This window comes from Pelophylax lessonae (genome assembly GCF_965119305.1).
Source record: "Pelophylax lessonae genome assembly, chromosome: 6".
Lineage (NCBI taxonomy): Eukaryota > Metazoa > Chordata > Amphibia > Anura > Ranidae > Pelophylax > Pelophylax lessonae.
Window position 1 is genome coordinate 193,027,235 of NC_138773.1, and position 21,000 is coordinate 193,048,234.

Here is a 21,000-nt window from a genome sequence, read left to right on the forward strand (position 1 = left end):
TTTTCACATTCTCATGTTAGAAAACATTTTCCATAAGGCTCCATTCACATTAGTGCATCTCCAAAGTCACATGATTTCCAGTGTGGCTTTGGAGCGCTACTTAGATGCGACTTTTGGTGCAACTTTCATCTGACTTTACGATCTCTGGACCAAAGTCACAATAAAAGTCGCACTAAAGTAGTGCAGGCACCTTTTCCAAGTCGTTGCCCTTTTAAGTCGCACCTATTTAAAAGGTTGCTATTGAAAAGAATGGGCTGTGACTTGTCATGCGACTTTGATGTCCAAAGTCACATGACAAATCGCACAAGTGTGAATAGAGCCTAAGGACACTGACACAGGGGGTGGGTTCCATTGGAGTCCACCTGCTCGGAAGGGAATCTGACAGCTGATCCCCCGATAAGCAGGCACATGGTTGGTCTGTGTCCACCCCACCTATGCAGAGCAGGCACAGTCCACTCTCCTCTATGGGCAGTCGGGTGTAAATAAACCGCCTGTCTGTTTACACCCGACTGCCATTCTATCTGATCCGCCAGACAGATGGGGAACGGATCCATTTCTGGAAAACTGACAGGCGGACCCAATCAGTCCACCCATGTGAAAACTTTGGAAGGTAACTGGAGAATATACATTTTTATTCAATATTTTGTATATACTATTTTATCCACCTGGTGTGGTTATTACAGTGCATTTTTTTTTATCCTCGCACACATTATACTTAACATGTTGTATAGTTGGTTTGCACCGATACCGGTATCGGTGCTGATACTAAGCATATGCGCAAGTATCAGTACTCGTGCAAATGCACCGATACCTAAAACTTCTGGCTTGTTTCTTTGAGCTGTCAGGGGGATTCGCCCACTGACAGCTGAAATGTAGAAAAAAATGCAATTATTGATTATTAAGGAGCGGACTGGCATGTCCTTAACAACCGATGACTCATTCAGCTTTCAGTGGGTCTCCCTGTTGACAGCTGAAGTGCAGCAATTGGAGCAGTCAAAAAAAAAAGCAGCAGGACATAGTTCATCAACAACATTTCTCAGCCTGAAACACAAAGATAAAAAGAAACATTGTTTCTTTTTGTATCTTTCTGTTTCTTCATCTGCAGGTAAAGGGATGAACTTCAATCTGCAGATGAAGTCAGTTTAAAGCAACCCAACCTGTCAAGTAAAAAAAACATTTTTTTTGTGTTTTCTAATAAATGTTTTTCTGTTTAACCCCTTATTAATCCTTCATTTACTCTATTCAACCTTAATTAACTCCCTATTCTCCATTTAATTATTATTTTCCTGCATATTTTATTTTTCACTTCTATTTTATGAACGATTAATAATTAAAACGTATTTTTGTTTGGTTTGTTCGTTAATATTTGTACACCTTTATCATATATTTACATGTTTCACATTTAAAAAAGCACAAAATTAAAAGACAAAAATGTATTTCATTTGTAAATCATTTTCAATGCTATGTATCATTGCTGACAGCTGAAGTGTAAACAAAACAGATGTTGTAGGTATCCAGAATTGGTATCAGCGATTATTAAAAAAAAAAAAAAAATCATACTCGTAAATAAAATGGCATTGGTGCATCCCTATTGTATAGTGTAGTATACTTAGATTACTATTAGAGGCTCCTGTTTTCTTCCATCTGCAAGATTTACTAAAGTTTGCATGTGGGGGAATGGGGCAAGTTACAAATCATGCAATGCAAACCTTCCGCACTCTATTCGTCCCACAGGTGTCGCCTACATACCCCCTCCTGTCTTCTGTTCTTACAGCGTTATTATCTTGTTAAAAAAAAAAAACAATGTTTTTTCATGTTCGTTTGGCAGCCTGACCTTACTTTGGATCAACAAAGTTTGACAGAGAATTTAAAACACACCAACAAAATATGCCAAGGATGTTATAGAGCTTGTTGTTTTGTTATTTTTTGATTTTTGTATGGTATAATATATATTGGTGCTCAACAAATATACATGTTTCCATTAATGTGCAGTAAACCCAAATCAAAAATGTAATCTACGGCAGCTGATCAGTCCTCGTATGTGTTGTCTAACTTTGACAGGTTGCAGATAGTGGGGCTGGATGGTGCACCTGTCACTCTCGGCAAAGCATTGGGACACATAGCAGTTAGACGGCCCTGTGTCCAAGAGACCTTAAAACGGTATTAACCTCCCTGGCAGTCTGATTATGTCCAGATATCTGTGCTAAAAGTGGTACATTCTTTTGCATGGAAATCTGTTGTTTTACATTTTAGAACTCACCTTCCCTGCGATCCCTCGCCGGTCTCCCGCTGTCCTCCCGCTGTGTACTCGGCACCTGTCTTCCGGTTCCCTTCCCTGAGAGCGTTGCGACGCAGGGGGTGGAACCAGCGGCAATTTAAAAAATGTAAATACACCAAATGACATGATACAAAGCTGTGATCCTAACGGATTACACTGTATCATGCCATTCCACCACAGGATTTCACCTGGTGACTTTTCCAGTGCCCTGCCTGTGCTTTTCCAGTTCTTTGTCCCTGGAAAATTGAGAACGACCATGGCGTCCAAAAAGCGTTCTTTTTGCGCAAAAGCACTATTAGACGAACTGGAAAACAGCGACAGCGAAACTGCGAAAACAGCGATTCATGGAAAAATTTGTCATTAGGTACGGAAAGTGACGACAGCGACGATTCTGATGTCTCTGTCTGGCACATAACTCCGTTGGACATTCTGAAGAATAATTTGATATACTTCCCAAATTCCACAAGCTATGTGCCAGAAAGAGACATCAGAATCGTTGATGTCGTCACTTTCCGTACCTGATGATGAATTTTCCCATGAATCTCTATCACTCAGTTCTCCAAGTAACTCAGTTTCGCTGTCGCTGTTTTCCAGTTTGTCTAAAAGCGCTTTTGCGCAAAAAGAACGCTTTTTGGATGCCATGGTCGTTCAAAATTTTCCAGGCACAAAGAACTGGAAAAGCACAGGCAGGGTACTGGAAAAGTCACCAGGTGCAATCCTGTGGTGAAATGGCATGATACAGTGTAATCTGTTAGGATCACAGCTTTGTATCATGTCATTTTTGTATTTTGAATTTGCCGCCAGTTCCACCCCCTGCGTCGAAACGCTCGCAGGGAAGGGAAGCGGAAGGCAAGTTCCGGCAATTGGCCGTGCACAGAGCGGGGAGAGAGTGGGAGGTCGGCGGGGGATCGCAGGGAAGGTGAGCAACGTTCTGGGGTATTCCCGAGTATGGCTCGGGGTTACCGCTTTTGGTACGGAAAGTTAACCCAGAGCCACACTCTGGAATACCGCCAGGGAGGTTAAACCCAAAAGCAAACATTTTTTTATATTGCGCCTTACCAAATCGTATATATATCTTATGTATGATGTCTATATTTGTTTTCTTTTTTTAGGCTTTCTTTCCTTTATTTTCATCTGGTGATTTCAACAGAACAAGCTTTCTTGCAGATTTAGCACTTAGCGTGTTGAGATAAACCAGTCACCACTACTTATAATGATAAGCTTTTATTTATATGTAAAATCTTTATCCCTAAGAAAAGAAAAATAAATTTGTTTAGTGTATTTAAATCTGCTAGTACAGCTAACACTCCCCTCCCCCCCAGACTGACAGTGCTGCTGTCTGCTGTACCCCCAGTTCTCCCTCATTCAGAGTGGGGGCACTCTAATACAGGAGGTGTGTTTATGGCCAGATCACCTGGTGAAAACAGAGGGGGAAAAATGCAGCCCCCACCCACATCTAGGTATTTGTAAGCTGCAGTATATTACATTTTTGTTTTGGGTTAAATACCACTTTAAGGCCATACAATGGATATTTAGTGTTTCCTTAGATTAAAGTTAGCCTTTCTTTTATCTGTTTGATAGATATTGTGACGTGCCTTGCTACGGATTACTGTGGTATACATCTCATATCTGGGTCTCGAGATACAACGTGTATGATCTGGCAAATCTCACAGCAAGTGAGTACTACGTTTTTTTCTATTTACCATTTTTTGTCATTGGATTTCTATTTGGCTCAGTTTAGAAATCATCGAATAAAACTGTAGGATGGCTAAAAAATCTAAATCATGCCACAATCTAGAAATGCTTCTCTTCTACTAAATCTGGGTATAGATTCAACACCTAAAGGGTGTGGAGGAAGAGGACCTCAGGCACTTATTGTAGTAAAAATCTGAAAACATGTAACCTAGGAAGGGTTCCTCAGGCATTTATGTAGTTAGAATGTGAAAACGTGTGGCCTGCCCGATTCCCTCCTCTAAAGTTGGCTGCACATGTAGAAGTTGAATGGATTGTTTTGGTAGATTCTCATAAAAATCTGGTAGCTATAAGACATACAGCAAATCAGATTGTAAGGTATATGGGCCGTTTAAGTGACATGACAGAATGATTAATGGGAAAAAATTGTCTATATAATGTTTCAAATACATTTTAATATTCTTTTAGATGTATTGTACTTGAATTGTCTGTAAGATAGATGGATTGGGCACTACACTGTAGATGGCAAGAACACTCACATAAAAGGCGTAACATACAGTGCTGTGGAAAAGTATTCATACCCCTTGAAATTTTCCACATTTTGTCATGTTCCAACCAAAAATCTAAATGTATTTTATTGGGATTTTATGTGATATACCAACACAAAGTGGCACATAATTGTGAAGTGGAAAGAAAATGATGAATGGTTTTCAACATTTTTTTACAAATATCTGAAAAGTGTGGCATGCATTTGTATGCAGTCAATACTGTCGAACCACCTTTCGCTGCAGTTACAGCTGCAAGTCTTTTTGGGGACGTCACTACCAGCTTTGCACATCTAGAAAGTGACATTTTTGCCCATTCTTCTTTGAAAAATAGCTCAAGCTCTGACAGATTGGATAAAGAGTGTCTGTGAACAGCAATTTTCAAGTCTTGCCACAGATTGTCAATTGGATTTAGGTCTGGAATTTGACTGGGCCATTCTAACACATGAATATGCTTTGATCTAAACCATTTCATTGTAGCTCTGGCTGTATTTTTAGGGTCATTGTCCTGCTGAAAGGTAAACCTCCACCCCAGTCTCCAGTCTTTTGCAGACTCTAACCGGTTTTATTCTAAGATTGCCCTGTATTTGGCTCCATCCATCTTCCCATCAACTCTGACCAGCTTCCCTGTCCCTGCTGAAGAAAACCATCCCCACAACATGATGCTCCCACCACCATGTTTCACAGTGGGGATGGTGTGTTCACGGTGATGTGAAGTGTTAGATTTCTGCCACACATAGCATTTTGCTTTTAGGCCCAAAAATATTATTTTCTCTAGCGCTCATTGACAGACGTAGTCCTCGGTGATACACCACCTTCGGGTTATGTTGCCTCCACAGGAGCAGGACTAGACAGGAAATTAAAAAGCTCTGGCCACACCCCAGGGGCAGTCCCAGAGGGTATATCCTCTCTCTCTCTGCCTCAGCAAATCAGTTATTTTCTGTCTAGTTAGGAGTAAGGACCTAGATACCTTGCTGGGATCTTAGGTCCTGGCAAGAATTTTTTCTTAAAGGATTTTTTAGACAGCTTTTTTTCTCCAGTGTTCCTGTGAGATCTTCAAGCAAGAAAGCTGAACTGGGCGACGGGCTGGATGTTGAGATCCGGTGGTCACCCCAGTTCAGCCTACGAGCGCGTGCAGGCCAGCCTGGGTCGGCCGCGACAAAGTCCCATTAAAGGACTGTCCACGCGAGTTAAACGTCTCGCTGAAACGCCAAAGACCATGAGTCACGGCGTCCGTATCGGTCGACAGCCCTCCCGCCCCGGTGGAGAGGGGTACTGTCAGGAGTTGGTGCCCGCCTGGTTCCGGTATGGTGAGTAGTATGTTCCCCCTTTCCCCCTGACGGGTTTTGTGGTGAACGCGGGCCCCTCTCTGTATGGTAAGATAGAGTCCCTTTCTATCCTACAACATGACACAGATCCTCCTACTTTGAGTGTGATTTTATGTGTGCAAAAAGCCAGGAGGCTTGGTTTGGGAGCTAACAATCTAATTGTATACATGTTTTAAAGATGTAATCTGTGGCATTCTGGGAATCTTATGGGTTAAGAATAAGCTACCTACCAGTCAGAAGCCACGGACATGTAGACTGCCTTCCTAATCAGATCTCCAGCTATTAGCAGGCCTCCCGAACGGCCATGCGGTCCGCCAGGGCCGGTACCGCCAACCACGCCATATCCCCATGCAGAGAGAGTGTTGTGTGCCCTGCAGCACACCGCTATTCAGTACGGGCCGCCGCCATTTTTTTTGCTGGATCGCACGAGCCGCCATTTTGGCGTAGCCTCGTGTCTCCAGCATGGGGGCGGCCATGTTTGAGGTGATCCAAACACCTCGTGGAGCTTGGGGGAGGCGCCGGAAGGCGTACAGAGGGGCGGAGCCGCCTCCTTTTTTCCTGGGCAGCCAGCCAAAAGACTTCCTGTTTGTCAAGACAGCGCTGTAACCTGTTGCAGTTAAACTCTGAGCATCAAGTGGTGAGCCTGGGGGTCTATCTCTCTCTCTCTCTCTCGATCGATAGGGATCCCTAGCAGGTAACACTAAGGGGCTTTTGTGGCGCTGGGGGTCAAAAAAAAAAAAAAAAAAAAAAAAAGTTTTATTTTTGAATTTTATTATCCAGGAAGTAACTGGAATTATCATGGACCCTGCCACACATATTCCCCCACCTGTTTCCCTCGAGGGGGCCACGGGACCCGCCGGTGCACAGAGTATAGAGTCATTTACAGCAATTTTGGAGTCTATGGTGGCTCGGGTGGAGGCGGCCTGTCAGGGACGGGGGTCAAGGAAGTGACCCCCGCCTACCCCTATACCATCTGACACCTCTGACTCAGATTCAGAGGTGGTCACGGCAATTGCAGGTTCCTCTGCAAGGGCTGTTATCCCAGGTAAAGCCCCCTCAGACAGTGAGGAGGACGCTTCTTCTCCTGCTATTATTCAGGAAGAAGCATTGGTGGACGCACTAGTTGTGGCAGTGCAGGAAACCTTAAAACTTGAGGCTTTACCGGCAGAGGCAACTGAAACAGAGATTCCTTTTGGTACTAATAAGCCCATCAAGACGATGAAGGCTTTTCCTGTACCTAAATGTTTCGGTAATCAGATTAAAGGAGAATGGGAGCATTCTAAACGTACCTTTACTATTTCCAAGCGTATTGCTAGACGCTATCCGTTTGAGGAATCCATCATTAAGAAATGGACGGTACCACCAGTCGTGGATCCGCCTATTTCCAGGCTGAATAAAGCCACGGTTATTCCAGTGGAGGACACTTCGTCCTTTAAGGATCCGGTGGATCGAAAGATGGAAGCAGAGTCCCGCACCATCTTCTCTCTGATAGGGTCAGCTTTTAGACCAGTAATTGTTATTGGTCTAGTTTCCCAGACACTTACGGAATGGGCGAAAATGGTACGCCAAGATCTTAGGGGAAAAGATATTCCCCAGGAGACATCTGATTTGATGGAACAGATTATACAAGGGCTACAGTTTATCTGTGACGCAGCCTTGGACACTACTCCCTTATTAGGGCATGCATCTAAGACAGCGGTGATCCTCAGACGTGTGCTGTGGTTAAAATGCTGGTCAGCTGACCTAGGTTCCAAAAAGACCTTGACAAATCTCCCCTTTCAGGGGAATCGTCTATTTGGGGACAACCTAGATGAAATCATTAAGGATGCCACTGGGGGCAAGAGCACTTTTTTGCCACAGGCTGCTAAAGCTAAGGGACCTCGCAACAAGCGAGGACCTTTCTTTACCGCCCATAAAGGGCGCCCGGCTGGTACTAGCGGGAAAGGCAAGACTCCTCCAGGAGGGTTCAAGAAGGGGACCAACCCAGCCAAACCCGAAGCAAAGGAGTACACAGCCTGAAGGTGCGCCCCCACCCGGTTTCAGGGTGGGGGGACGTTTTCACCGGTATTCAGGACATTAGATCGAGCATCAACCACTACTACCGGTGCGATTCTTCCCTTCCAACATTTAAGTACTACAGGAAGCGGTAGTTACCGTTCCCTGAATAGATCTTTTCCTTTACCTTTTCCCAAGATTAGTCCCGATACCTCACAGGAATCGGATCTGGTTGACCAGATAGGCCAAGTAGCCTCTAGTCGGGTGACTTCGGTCCCTGAGGTTCAACCAGAAAAGATCACCTTTCCTGATAACTATCAGGTATCTGATAAATGTGTGGGAACAGAAAACGACCAGACTTTCTCGGATGGTCGGGGCCAGATACCTCTAGGGACGCCTGGTTCAGATTCAATCAGCGCCAGTGGTCCTAGAAATTCTAGGCTGGCCTCCTCAAGCCGGCCTGGCCGACTTGGACATGTTAGTCGTACACGTTCCTTGGGAACTTCGTCTCAGGGAGTGTCTGTGGTCTCAAGGACCAATTTACCATCATGCTTTACAGTCGCTGGGTTTAATGGCCTGGCCATTGAGACCCAAGTACTGAAGGACAGAGGTTTGTCAGCTTCAGTCATTCCTACCCTTATTAAAGCAAGGAAAGCGACTTCCAGCAAAGTCTATTATCACACATGGAAAACTTATATTGCGTGGTGCGAATCTTTAGGATTTCCTCCACGTACCTATTCGGTGTCTCGAATATTGGCCTTTTTGCAACAAGGGGTTGAGCAGAAGCTAGCCTTGAGCACCATCAAGGGTCAAGTTTCAGCATTAGCAATCTTCTTTCAGAAGCCTTTAGCTACCAAATCCTTGGTGCGGAATTTCATCCAGGGGGTGCGGCACCTGGCTCCTCCAGTCCGCGCGCCCTTACCGCCTTGGGATCTTAATTTGGTTTTGTCGGTTCTACAGAAACCTCCCTTTGAAAACATCAGGGAGATTCCCTTGCTTACTTTATCCCAGAAGGTGGCCTTCTTGGTGGCTATTACTTCTGCTCGCAGGGTGTCAGAACTGGCTGCATTATCATGCCAGTCACCATACCTAGTGATTCATAGGGATAAGGTAGTACTTCATCCTAAGCCATCTTTTCTTCCCAAGGTGGTTTCAGATTTTCATCTGAATGAAGATATTGTACTACCTTCCTTGTGTCCTCAGCCCAAGCATCATCGGGAACATGCGTTGCATTCCTTAGATGTGGTTCGGGCAATCAGGGTATACCTGAAAGCTACGGAATCATTCCGTAAGACGGATTCACTTTTTGTGATCACGGATGGCCCCAGAAAGGGTTTGCCTGCATCTGCCGCGACCATTGCCAAATGGATTAGACAAACGGTGGTACAGGCTTATTCTATTAAGGGTCAGAGTCCTCCGTTCCCTGTTAGGGCGCACTCCACTCGAGCGCTCAGTACTTCCTGGGCCTTTCGCCATCAGGCGTCAGTGGTCCAGGTATGTAAGGCGGCCACCTGGTCGTCGGTACATACCTTTACAAAGTTCTATAAAATTGATGTGACGGCATCGGCGGATGCCTCATTTGGCCGGAAGGTTTTGCAGGCCGCAATTTGAGGAGACCGGTGGTCTACCTCGAGGGTTTTTTCTGTTTGAAGTGTTGAGTCTCATCATTAAGGATGAGCATTGTAAACTTCTAGTTGGCACCGGTTGGGCCTTCTAGATTGGGATTTGATTTCCATTTTCCCACCCCTCAGTTGTGATACTGCTCTGGGACGTCCCGAAGGTGGTGTATCACCGAGGACTACGTCTGTCAATGAGCGCTAGAGAAAAATGGATTTTTGTAAAATCTTACCGTAAAATCCTTTTCTCTTAGCTCATTGACAGACGTAGTCCCCGCCCCTCTGTTTTTTGAGTTGGGTTAAAATCTCTAAAGACTGCTTTTTCACATAACTGATTTGCTGAGGCAGAGAGAGAGAGGATATACCCTCTGGGACTGCCCCTGGGGTGTGGCCAGAGCTTTTTAATTTCCTGTCTAGTCCTGCTCCTGTGGAGGCAACATAACCCGAAGGTGGTGTATCACCGAGGACTACGTCTGTCAATGAGCTAAGAGAAAAGGATTTTACGGTAAGATTTTACAAAAATCCATTTTTGATCTCATCTGACCAGAGCACCTTCTTCCACATGTTTGCTGTGTCCCCCACATGGCTTCTCGCAAACTGCAAAGGGATTTCTTATGACTTTCTTTTAACAATGGTTTTCTTCTTGCCACTCTTCCATAAAGGCTAGATTTGTGGAGTGCACAACTAATTGTTGTCCTGGGCCTCTTGGCTCTGATTAATGCTCTTCTTGCCTGGCCTGTCAATGTAGGTGGAGGGCCATGTCTTGGTAGGTTTGCAGTTGTGCCATACTCTTTCCATTCAATCCACTGTTTCCATACTCTTTAAGGGATTGAACAATGCTCCATGAGATGTTCAAAGCGTGGGGTATTTTTATAACCTAACCCTGCTTTAAACTTCTCCACAACTTTATACCTGATCTGTCTGGTGTGTTCCTTGGCCTTCATGACGCTTTTTGTTCACTAAGCTTCTGAGAGCTTCGCAGAAAAGCTGTATTTATACTGAGATTAAATTGCACACTGGTGGACTCTGTTTACTAATTAGGTGACTTCTGAGGGCAATTAGTTGCACTAGATTTTAGTCAGGGGTATCAGAGTAAAGGGGGCTGAATACAAATGCATGCCACACTTTTCAGATATTTATTAGTTAATGAATTTGAAAACCATTTATCATTTTCCTTTACCTTCCCAATATCGTGCCACTTTGTGTTGGTATATCTATCACATAAAATCCCAATAAAATACATTTACGTTGTTGGTTGTAACATGACAAAATGTGCAAAAAAGAGGTTTGAATACTTTTTCAAGGCACTGTACTCTTATTGGCCTAAATGGAAGAGGATGGATCGTTTCATTTCTTTTTTTTTTTTTTTTTTTGGGGGACCGGATTGGACCCAGAGGTAGGAGGGTGTAAACAGACACAAGTCCCTTTACACTCGCCTGTCCATAGGGATGAATAGGCCAATTGATCAGGTCTGCCTGAAAATGTGAAAGGGGCCTTAATCAGGTCTTGAAATTGTTTTGTTCCTGTGTAGTGACAATTGACCATATAGACAATCTTTATACTGCTAATTAAGTGTTATTTCTTTCTTTCTTCAGGGTGCTGTTTCTGGTGACCTGTCGGCCAAACCTTTGCAGATCTTGTATGGACACACAGCTGAAATCTCTAGTGTCGCCATTAGTACTGAGCTAGACATGGCCGTTTCTGGTGCCAGAGTAAGATTTTTTTAATGGTTGTTTAAAACTCAATTGAACTTTTAGTTTAAAGGAGAAGTTCGCCTTTTGTAGTATGTTACACCCACAATCAGTAATGAAAGCACCGGCCCCCACTGTGACAGCTAGCGGGGGATCTTCTCCCCCCCCCCCCCCCCCGCCAACTGTCAAAATTGTAAAACAATGTGGCCCGCCCGGCTACGCCCCTCATTCACAGTCCTCTGTGAGCACTGTGGTGGTTCATTGATCCTTCCTGTCAGCTTGCTCATGTGAGGTGACAGGTCTGCAGGAGACCTAAATGGTATCAGAGATTTGCTGATTGCTGGTGCAATGCTATACAGTCTCCTGCAACAAAAAATAATAAATGCACATTTTTTACTGGCAAAAAAAATTTGCATTTATTATTTTTTGTCAAAAGGTGAACTTATCCTTTAAATTTACTTAATACATTTAAGAGCATCAAAACAAAAGCTGCCTAGTTTTATAGTCTGAAAAAGAAAAAGCCTGTCTCCTGCCAGTATGCTGCACAAAAGTACCCTTGCTCTGTACGTGGATGAAGTGGTCTCTCTGCAAGTATTACATGCTCCTCCTAAAGTTCTGCAATCAGCGAAGTTCATGCTGACTGGTTAGGTCCAGCTTTTATTCACAGATGTTTCCCAAAGGAAATTAACTGTAACACTTTGAGCACCCTTTGCTCTGATGCATCTGGAATGTTTTAGCTGATTTAAAGTCACCATTCACTTGGGTTTTATTAATTAAATAATTTAGATATTATACTAAAAGTATGATCCATTTTCACACTCCGGTGTACTAATATAGAATTTAATTAATTTTGCCTTATGTGACAGGATGGAATAGTGATTATCCATACAATCCGACGGGGCCAGTACATGAGGACACTGAAGCCACCAAGTGATAGTTCCCTTGTAATGACTATTCCAAATTTAGCTGTGTCCTGGGATGGACATATTGTCATCCACAGCAGCCTGGAAGGCAAAGGAACCCTTAAGGTACGTTATTGTGTAATAATATTTAAAGCTTAACTTTCAGGCAGCTCTTTTAAATAAATTAGCACCTAAAAAATAGGATTTTCGCACATATCATAAAATACTTTTCCTTGAGTTCATTGAGGGACACAATTTTTTTTTTTTCCCTTTTGGTTACGCTGCCAACTAAGGAGGATTAAACACTGGAAACCAAAAAACTGTAGGCCCGCCCAGGATAACCCCCTCTCTCCTACTACCAGCATGCCTGAGTTTTGTAGCAAAACAGTACCAAGAATACAAATCATAAGCCTATAAAGGTGGGACCTGTGTCCCATAATGGACTCCGAGAAAAGGAATGTACAGTGAATACAAAAATCCTGTTTTCTTTCTTGTCCATTGAGGAACACAGAAAGTCTTTAATCTTCAGAATTTCCAAAAGCATTCCAACTGAGAGGTGGTCAACACAACAACAATCACTAACATACCCAAGAAAAAAACAAACGAAAAACTGGGGACTTCCTGCAGGTCAGAGAGCTGCCTGAAGAACCTTTCACCTTGAAGCTGGCATCAGATGAGGCCTCAAAGTCCATCTGGTATAACTTAGAGAACGTGTTAGCAGAAGACCAGGTGGCAGCCTTGAAAATCTGGTAAACCGTAGCCTGATGCCAAAAAGCCTACGAAAAACTCAGATAATGTGGAATGCACATTAACAGGAAAGGGTGAAACCTGATTCTTGAGACCATAAACTTGGATGATGGTCTGCCTTAGCCAATTAAAATTTGTGAAAAAAGAAGCTGGGATGAAAAAAAGACAATTTGTGTTCTCTAAAGAAGCAGTGGCTGAGAGAGACTACTACAGCCCAAATTACAACCAGACAATGGGGGAAATGTTACTTTTGGTGAACTGAAGCCAGACAGAGGGACAGAAGAACAACAGCCTGGTTGAAATGAAAGGCAGAAATTACCTTTGGGATGAAGGACCTAAACACCATAAATGGTTCCTTGCATGATAAGGCCACCAGTGTCTGCCAAGAGTCTTACCAGTATGCCCTACCCACATCCTTCTGTGCCAGTCCTGATCTTGATTCTGTGAAGCAGATGAAAAAGACGTTTCAGAGAAGAAAGGTATAGACCAGGCGTACTGATCGACAGAGCATTTACCAGAGACAAACCTTTTTTGGCCCTGTAAAAAAAAACAAAGGAGGACACAAACGCCTAGTGCATTACCACCAACAACTTTTATTAAATCAAGAAGCCAAAAACATACAAAGCATGAGAAGGAACAAGCGTATCAAACACAACTCCAGCCATCGTCTGACCATGTATGCTGCGATTGGAAGGCAAACGCAATTTAGGGGACGTGCACCCTTCCTCAGATCTCTGGTGGTAGCAATGCACTAGGCTTTTGCGCCCTCCTGCGTGTTTTGCAGTTGTTTTGGAGATTTTACTGTCTGAGGAGGGCAGCATTGGGCAGAGCATTACTGTTTGCCTTTATTTATCTATGAATAGCATGACTACATACAAACATCTCAGTTCAGAGACTGCCCCTCTTTAATGCATTTCACCATAATATGTTTATTGTAATTGTGTTATTGTATTCTGACAGCGGAACTCCTCTGCTTCCAGAATAAACTGATCAGTGCTGCAGCTGATTCGCTGCATGTGCCTAGCGAACACACATTTTCCAACAGTCCCGCTCGCGAGGAGTTTATCACTAGGTCAGCTCCTCTCAAATGGGAGTGGCCAAAGATCAGTGGTTTTCAACTCCTGTCCTCAGGACCCACTAACAGGCCAGGTTTGCAAGATAACTGAAATTCATCACAGGTGATATGATTGCTGCTTAGTGATTGCAGTATTCAAGTCTGCATCTCCCCAAGGTAATACCTAAAATCTGGCCTGTTAGTGGGTCCTGAGGACCAGAGTTGAGAACCACTGCCGTAGATGGATCGAAATTCGGTCGGTTAAATAGGGACTGGATGAATTTCGAACAGTCTATGGCCAGCTTATCATGCACGATCTAAGGTGGAACCTTACCAGGAATGTATAGATCAGCGGGCACGTTTCAATTTGAACTTTATATTCCAAACAAGAATAATCTGATTAAATATGCTTATTCATAAACCTCAGTAACACATATACCCCTAAACATGAAATAAATATACTGAATCAATGCCTTCTTTTCAAATATATCATATTCGGGTACTTATCCATTATTACAAGCAACCCAATACAAAAAAGAAACATAATCAAGATGTTTGAATTATTGGATTGTATACGAATATGATATATTTAAGGAGATTGATTCAGTATTATCTTGAGTGGCAGCAGTTTCATGTTTGGGACCACATCTGTTACTGTGGTATAATTTGTCCATTATGAATAAGCATATTTAAACATCAGAATATTCATGTTTGGAATATGAAGTTTAAATTGAAAAGTGCCTGCAGATCTCTATATTCTCCGATCAGGTATAATATGGCTTCAATTGGAATGCCCAGCAGGGGGAAACGTAGTGCAATAATTGTGAGTGTTCTAATGAGTGTCATGACATTGCTGTTGCTCACTTCTCCTCCCTGGCCATCTCTATCCCTGTGATTAAGCCTATTAGGGCACAACATGTTGGGGGGGGGGGGATTTTGTATGCGGTAATGCTGCTTGTGGATTAATAAGAGTATGAAGAAGTTGACACTGATGTGCAGCTCCTGATGACTAGTGGCATAAATCATGAGCACGACAGGCTCTTGTGCCGGCACCCAGGGTGTCTGCAGTGGAGTGGAGGCTCAAGCCTGGAACAGTGCTGTTCGCCTCGGATGCTCTCCATTTTGTCGTTGAATCTGGAAGCCAGGAGGTCCACATCCAGTGTTCCCAACATATGACAGAAGTCATGGAACACCTTCAGGACCACTCCACTGGGTCAAGGCTTTACTGATTAAGGAAATATGCCTGATAACTATCTGGAATGTACACGACTGACAAGGCTTGAGTGTGAAGTTCTGACCAGAACAGCATCTAATCTACCTCGTGCTGTGGGAAGACCTATGGTTTATCGCTGATGATTATTGTATGCCAGTGGACTTGTGTTGTCAGACTAAATTTGGATCAGATGACCCTCCATTGGGATGGCTCAATGCTGTAAAGACAGTCAAATTGCCTGGTCACAGAAAGTTGATAGGGAGCTGAAACGCCTCCTGCCCAGGACTTCTTCACAAGCTTTAAGCTGGCATCTGTCATGAGGATCCAACAAAAGATGAGAAGGAAAGACTTCCAAAATCCAGAGCCAGATTTCTGAGCCAAGAAAGGGACAACCTAGTACTCAGTGACAGACAAATTGGTCTATACAGAGATTAAATGAATGTGTCCTATGTCAACAAAATGTTGTGTTGTAGAGGTCTGGAGTGAAACTGGGCACATGGAACTGCCTTGAAAAGGCTACCATCAGACTCAGGACTCTCCCGCACAGAGTTGGATGACTCTTGAGACTAGAGAGTCTAAAGTTTCTCCCGTGGAATATGCATTCTGGCTTAAGCTGTGTCCATGACTAGACCCAGATACTTTATTTTAAACTATGCAATCAAGAAGCAGCAGGGAAATGCTTCCTCAATGTTGTAGGGAGGGAAAGAGAATGGAGCACAAGCGCAGGCAACACTCTACTAAGTAGATGAAAATTCTGTACCAAGCCCTCCTTTCAGTGTTTTCCACAAGTCTGAAGGCCTAGATGCCTGGTCACATGATGTCTGCTGAAGGGAAGGATTATTCACTTGGAACTCTAAACCTGCCTTTAACATATATATGTTATATGATTAAGTGCGTAGGCCTTCAGCCATATAGTCAGCACTGTAGACGATCTGGAGAGCAACATTTTTTGCCAGAAAAAGTAGGAATGTGGGTCCCTATGTTACTATTTTGTATTCATCCCAGGCTATAAGTACAGCTTTAAGGTACATTTTTAGCTCATATGACTGCTACAATTTTCAGTGACACAATTTAAATCCATTATTTTGACAATTTCCTACACACTCATCAATATATTAGAGCACCATTTTACTTTGTTCTTGCTTCCTGGCAGTGGGCTGTGGTTTAATATTATGTGTATTTCTGATTACAGAACAGGAACGCCTTACATTTGTACAGTGTAAATGGAAAGTACCTAGGCTCTGAGAGTCTGAAGGAGCAGATACTGGACATGTGTGTGACTGGGGAGAACATTGTGACTGGCAGTCGCCAGGGGCTTCTTTCCATACGTGATCTATACAGGTATTATGATTTTTGCTTAACTGGAATAGAGTTTAAGGTTCTCTTTTGTGACAATGGCAAATAATATTGCATGTGTGTAAAAGAAATCTATAGTATAGAACTGCTTATACTTTCAGAGGACCCATGTGTTTTTTTTATTTTATCAACAATTAATTGATCTGGTTATATAAACAGTTACCCGAAAAAGTCGACCCGAATATAAGCCGAGGCCCCTAATTTTACCACACAAAAGTGGGAAAACGTATTGACTGGAGTATAAGCCTAGGGTGGGAAATGCAGCAGCTACCGGACCCAACTAGACCACCACGAGACACAAAACAGGGGCTGCGGGCATGGTACAGGAGAAGGCGCAAGCCATGGTATAGGCATGGCACAGGTCATAGTAAGGGCATGGCACAGGTGATGGTACAGATGGTGGTATAGGCATGGCACAGGTAATGGTATAGGCATGGCACAGGTCATGATACAGGCATGGCACAGGAGATTGTATAGGCATGGCACAGGTGATGGTATAGGCATAGCACAGGTGATGGTACAGGCATGGCACAGTAGGTATAGGCATGGCCCAGGAGATGCAGTGCTACGGGCATGGTACAGGAGAAAGTCCTGTACCATGCCCGCAGCACTGCATGAGGAAATGCAGGGGCTGCGGAGGAGTCTCACTTAACCTGTCGGTGAGGCGCCTTCGATTTAAAAACCCTGCCACCCAGCACCAGTACGTCACCAAGAGTGACTCGAGTATAAGCCAAGGGGGGCTTTTTCAGCATGAAAAACATGCTGAAAAACTCGGCTTATACTCGAGTATATACGGTATATAAACAAAAGACTTCTGAGAAGGACCTGAACAGATCAGATCTTCTACACATATTTGTCCTCAATGTACGAGACCCATTCTGACTATATCACTAGACCAGCCTTCTTTTAACTGGGGTACTTCATCAGGGGTGGCAAAATGCCTAAAAATTGCCCCAAAATTGTCAACAAGCTGGCGGGTGGATCAAGCCTTCCCTTTTTTTTGTTACAGAAAGCCACAGGTTTTTTTTGTGCAGCATTACAACCATGTGCACCATGCAGGAAAGCTGCCTGTGTCTCAAAAACTGATGACATAAGGAGCATCCCTGTTTTCCCTTCCTCTGCCCTTTTCCATCAGCTCTGGTGTCACATTAACTGTATGAGTTACTTAAGTTGACTTACTTTATTTTGTTTACAGCTTGAGTCTCAGTGTTGCACCTCTCACCATGCGAGTTCCGATCCACTGTGTTTCTGTGACAAAGGAGAATAGCCACATCCTGGTCGGACTGGAGGATGGTAAACTCATCATTGTTGGTGTTGGTAAACCAGCAGAGGTATGTATTGTTTTTTTTTTCTTTTTTCTTTTTTTTTTGAGTCATAATCCAAAGATATGTCTGAACCAAATGGAGTATATTTATAAACTGTGATCTAAGACAAAGCACAAATACCTTCAGTGCACAGAATCCAGTAAGATCAGTAGTGTTCAGCTCAGACAGTGAGGCAGATTTACTGCAGAAGTTGAACTCTAAGTGTGTTTTTTTTTTTTTTTAAGTTACATTGGACCAGGATAAATCTTCATCATCAATACCTGGCTGATCTCTGTGGAAGCTGGAAATTCCTATAGTAGCAGCTCCTACTAGAGTGATGCTTACTGTCTTTTGTGTGCCCTACTGCATAGTAACCACAGGGGGTCGGCCACAGGCGCCATTCGGGGGGAAAACTAGTATTTTTCTCAATAAATGAAGAGCATTCTCTGATTGGATGAAGTGGTGTAGCATGACAGTGACATCACAATTCACACCTTGTCCAATCAAAGAACACTTTGTATTTACTGAGAAATGGAGCCCGTATCAAGTGAGTGACCCCCTGTAGTTACTATGCAGCAAGGTAGCTGCTCGGCACTGGACCTGAAAATAGCAAGGATCACTGTAGTAGCAGCGGCTACTACAGTGTTTCTTTGCTCTAACAGGTATGGAATATGTATACTTACATTGGTCTAAGTTGGAAAAAGGTAACTGTGCAAGAAACTCCATACCTGGAATTCAGCTTCAACTGAAAAAGGGTGAATTTTAACTTTATTTATCCAATCATGTGAAAAAGGGAATTTATGGAGTTTTGTATACATGTTCTAAATATATTCTGTTTAGCACTAAAAGATAAAATTAAGAAAATATCTATTTCATGTTTTTAGCCTGCTAAATATAAAACATTGCATACACACTTGCACGTTTAGCAGCCTAATCTTAAAGAGGTTGTAAACTCTTAAAAATACAAAAACCCTGTAAGACAAAGGCATAATTAGCTAGTATGCATTGCATACTAGCTCATTATGTAATACATACCATAGAACGAAGCCCGCGCACCTGTGGCCGTTCCATCAGAGCCCATGCACTACTGATGTCACTGGCTGCATGTCATGTAAATATCTCCTAAATGGTACATGTTTAGGAGATATGTACACTACCTATAGGTAAGCCTTATTATAGGCTTACCTATAGGTAAATGTTAGAAGAGGAAGTTTACTTCCTCTTTAACTGCTTTGCTGATAAAAGCCAAAGCCAGAGTTTTACAGAGCTCAATAGCTTAAGCTCAGATTACACAAAAAGCTGAATGAGTTAGAGTAGTCCTTGAATTTTTTTTTTTCCCTTTCCTGCTGTCTATAGGTCCCTACACACTTTCAAGTAGAAACAAAAGGCCTGCAAGCAAACCATTTTTGCCTTTTTAATAGTATTTTTAAAAACCTAAATTTGCTGTGGCAGTTCTGTATTATGGGTGCATCCTAAGGGTCTATTCACACTAGGTACTGCTGTTCATATGCAGTCCTGTGCAGTCCAATTTCAGCCCCATTCATTTAGAATAGGCTGAAATCGCACCCTACCACCCCAAAAGTAGTGCATTCACTACTTTTTGAAACGCATGGTTCTTTTGTACCATGCGATTCGGTGTGAGCAAACACATTGTGTTGGCGCCTTGTGTTTGGGGTGTTGGTAACCACAGCAAGTCACAAGGGCAATGTAATTGCATTTCAGTGCGGAAAGCGGCATGGGAAGGCAGCTCTCCTGCACTGCATTTAAGTGTGAACGAGCCCTAAATGTGTGAGTTAAGAATTTTATTTAAATGTGTTTAAACTAATAAACTAAAATGATACTTGCTCAAAGTCATTAGGTTTACCTTCAAAAATGCATAAAACATATGATGTGAAAAAAAAAAAAAAACATATGATGTAAATTTTTGTTAAAACAAAAATAGAAAAGACAGAGCGCACCAGCTCCTAGTGCAACACCGTTTATTGTTTAAAATTAAAAGATAACAATGTAACACTAAACACTCACATTGTGTTCAGAGAACAAGTGCGTCTATGTCGAACTGTAGTGGCTCTCCCATGTGTAGGGCTCCAGGCTGGATCCAGGGTAAGCTGACAGCCAAAGTTCTCAGTGTAAGCCACACACACACACACACACACACACAACGACGAGGATCCTCCAATCACCAGGAGACTCGATCCAGATACAAATCCAAGTGATTCTCGAGCAGTGGTATCGGATGCTAAGGTTGCTATGACAACCCGTTTCAGAGGGCATGGCCTCCTTCAGGTCTCCCAGGTTATCCCGCTGGTGGACGGAGCAGCACAGCACATCATACACCACATCGAGTTAACCCCTTCCTTGGTGAATGTTTTAAGTAGAGATTGACCGATTATCGGCAAAGCTGATATATCGAGGGCTGATATGCACTTTCCCTGATATATCGGAATCGACCCCGGAGGTTACTGATATTGCCAATATTTCAGGAAAGTGCTTGTACCGGAGTGTCAGCTGTCTTGTAATGACAACCGATGCAGCTGAGAAGCCGCTCGGCTGTCATTACAAGGAGCGGGAGGGGACGTCTCCTGATGCCTTCCGCGGCTCGCCCGGGTCTCCCGTCCCACCGGGAGACCCGGGCAACCAGCCTGCACGGCCGCCGAAGACCCCATCAAAGCTGCATTTGGCTCTGATCGGGTCTCCATGTAAAAAACCGGAAGTAATGTCATAAGTGAAATCACTTCCGGGTACTGTCGCCAGATTAAAAAAAATTACAGCATTCAAAACAGCCAAACTTGGCGTTTTTAATGCTTTTAAGTGCAGAGGAGGGGTTTGGGGTCTTTTAGACCCCCAGATTTCTCCACAAGAGTACCTGTCAAATAAAAAAAATAAAAAATATTTTTTTTTGGACGAAAATACCGATATCTATTGGCCAAAATATCGGTATCGGCAAAGAAAAAACGATATCGTCGATCACTAGTTTTAAGACTTGGTTAAGCACAATTCTGATCTTTTAGGATCAACTCATTCTGTTGGGGTTTTACTTTGCTCTTACAGACTCCTTGGACTCTAGGCTATGTTGGTATTTTTTGTTTAATTTATTTATTTTTGTGCATTTTTGTCACTTACCATTCGTTTCTGGGTCTGTAAGTAGTCTGGGTCTATCTTTGTCACCACACACATGTGAACAAGCAAGGAGTATTTGCAAAAATGAACGTGGCTATCTGTCCTGCAACTGGTTCCTGTATTATCATGTGTATAAACCTCTAGAAACATGCTACATAA

General features: G+C 43.2%; 1 protein-coding gene across 4 annotated transcripts in view; it reads left to right on the top strand.

Annotated features, from left to right (window-relative positions):
* Positions 1–21,000, top strand: part of NBEAL1 (neurobeachin like 1) — a 312,113-nt gene that overhangs the window by 290,192 nt on the left and 921 nt on the right. For all 4 annotated transcript variants that reach the window (XM_082260720.1, XM_082260721.1, XM_082260722.1 and 1 more), the window contains 5 exons: positions 3,860–3,954; positions 11,050–11,166; positions 12,012–12,173; positions 16,254–16,402; positions 17,613–17,748. In XM_082260720.1, coding sequence (XP_082116846.1) covers positions 3,860–3,954; positions 11,050–11,166; positions 12,012–12,173; positions 16,254–16,402; positions 17,613–17,748 — 659 coding nt within the window. The remainder of the gene's footprint in view (positions 1–3,859; positions 3,955–11,049; positions 11,167–12,011; positions 12,174–16,253; positions 16,403–17,612; positions 17,749–21,000) is intronic.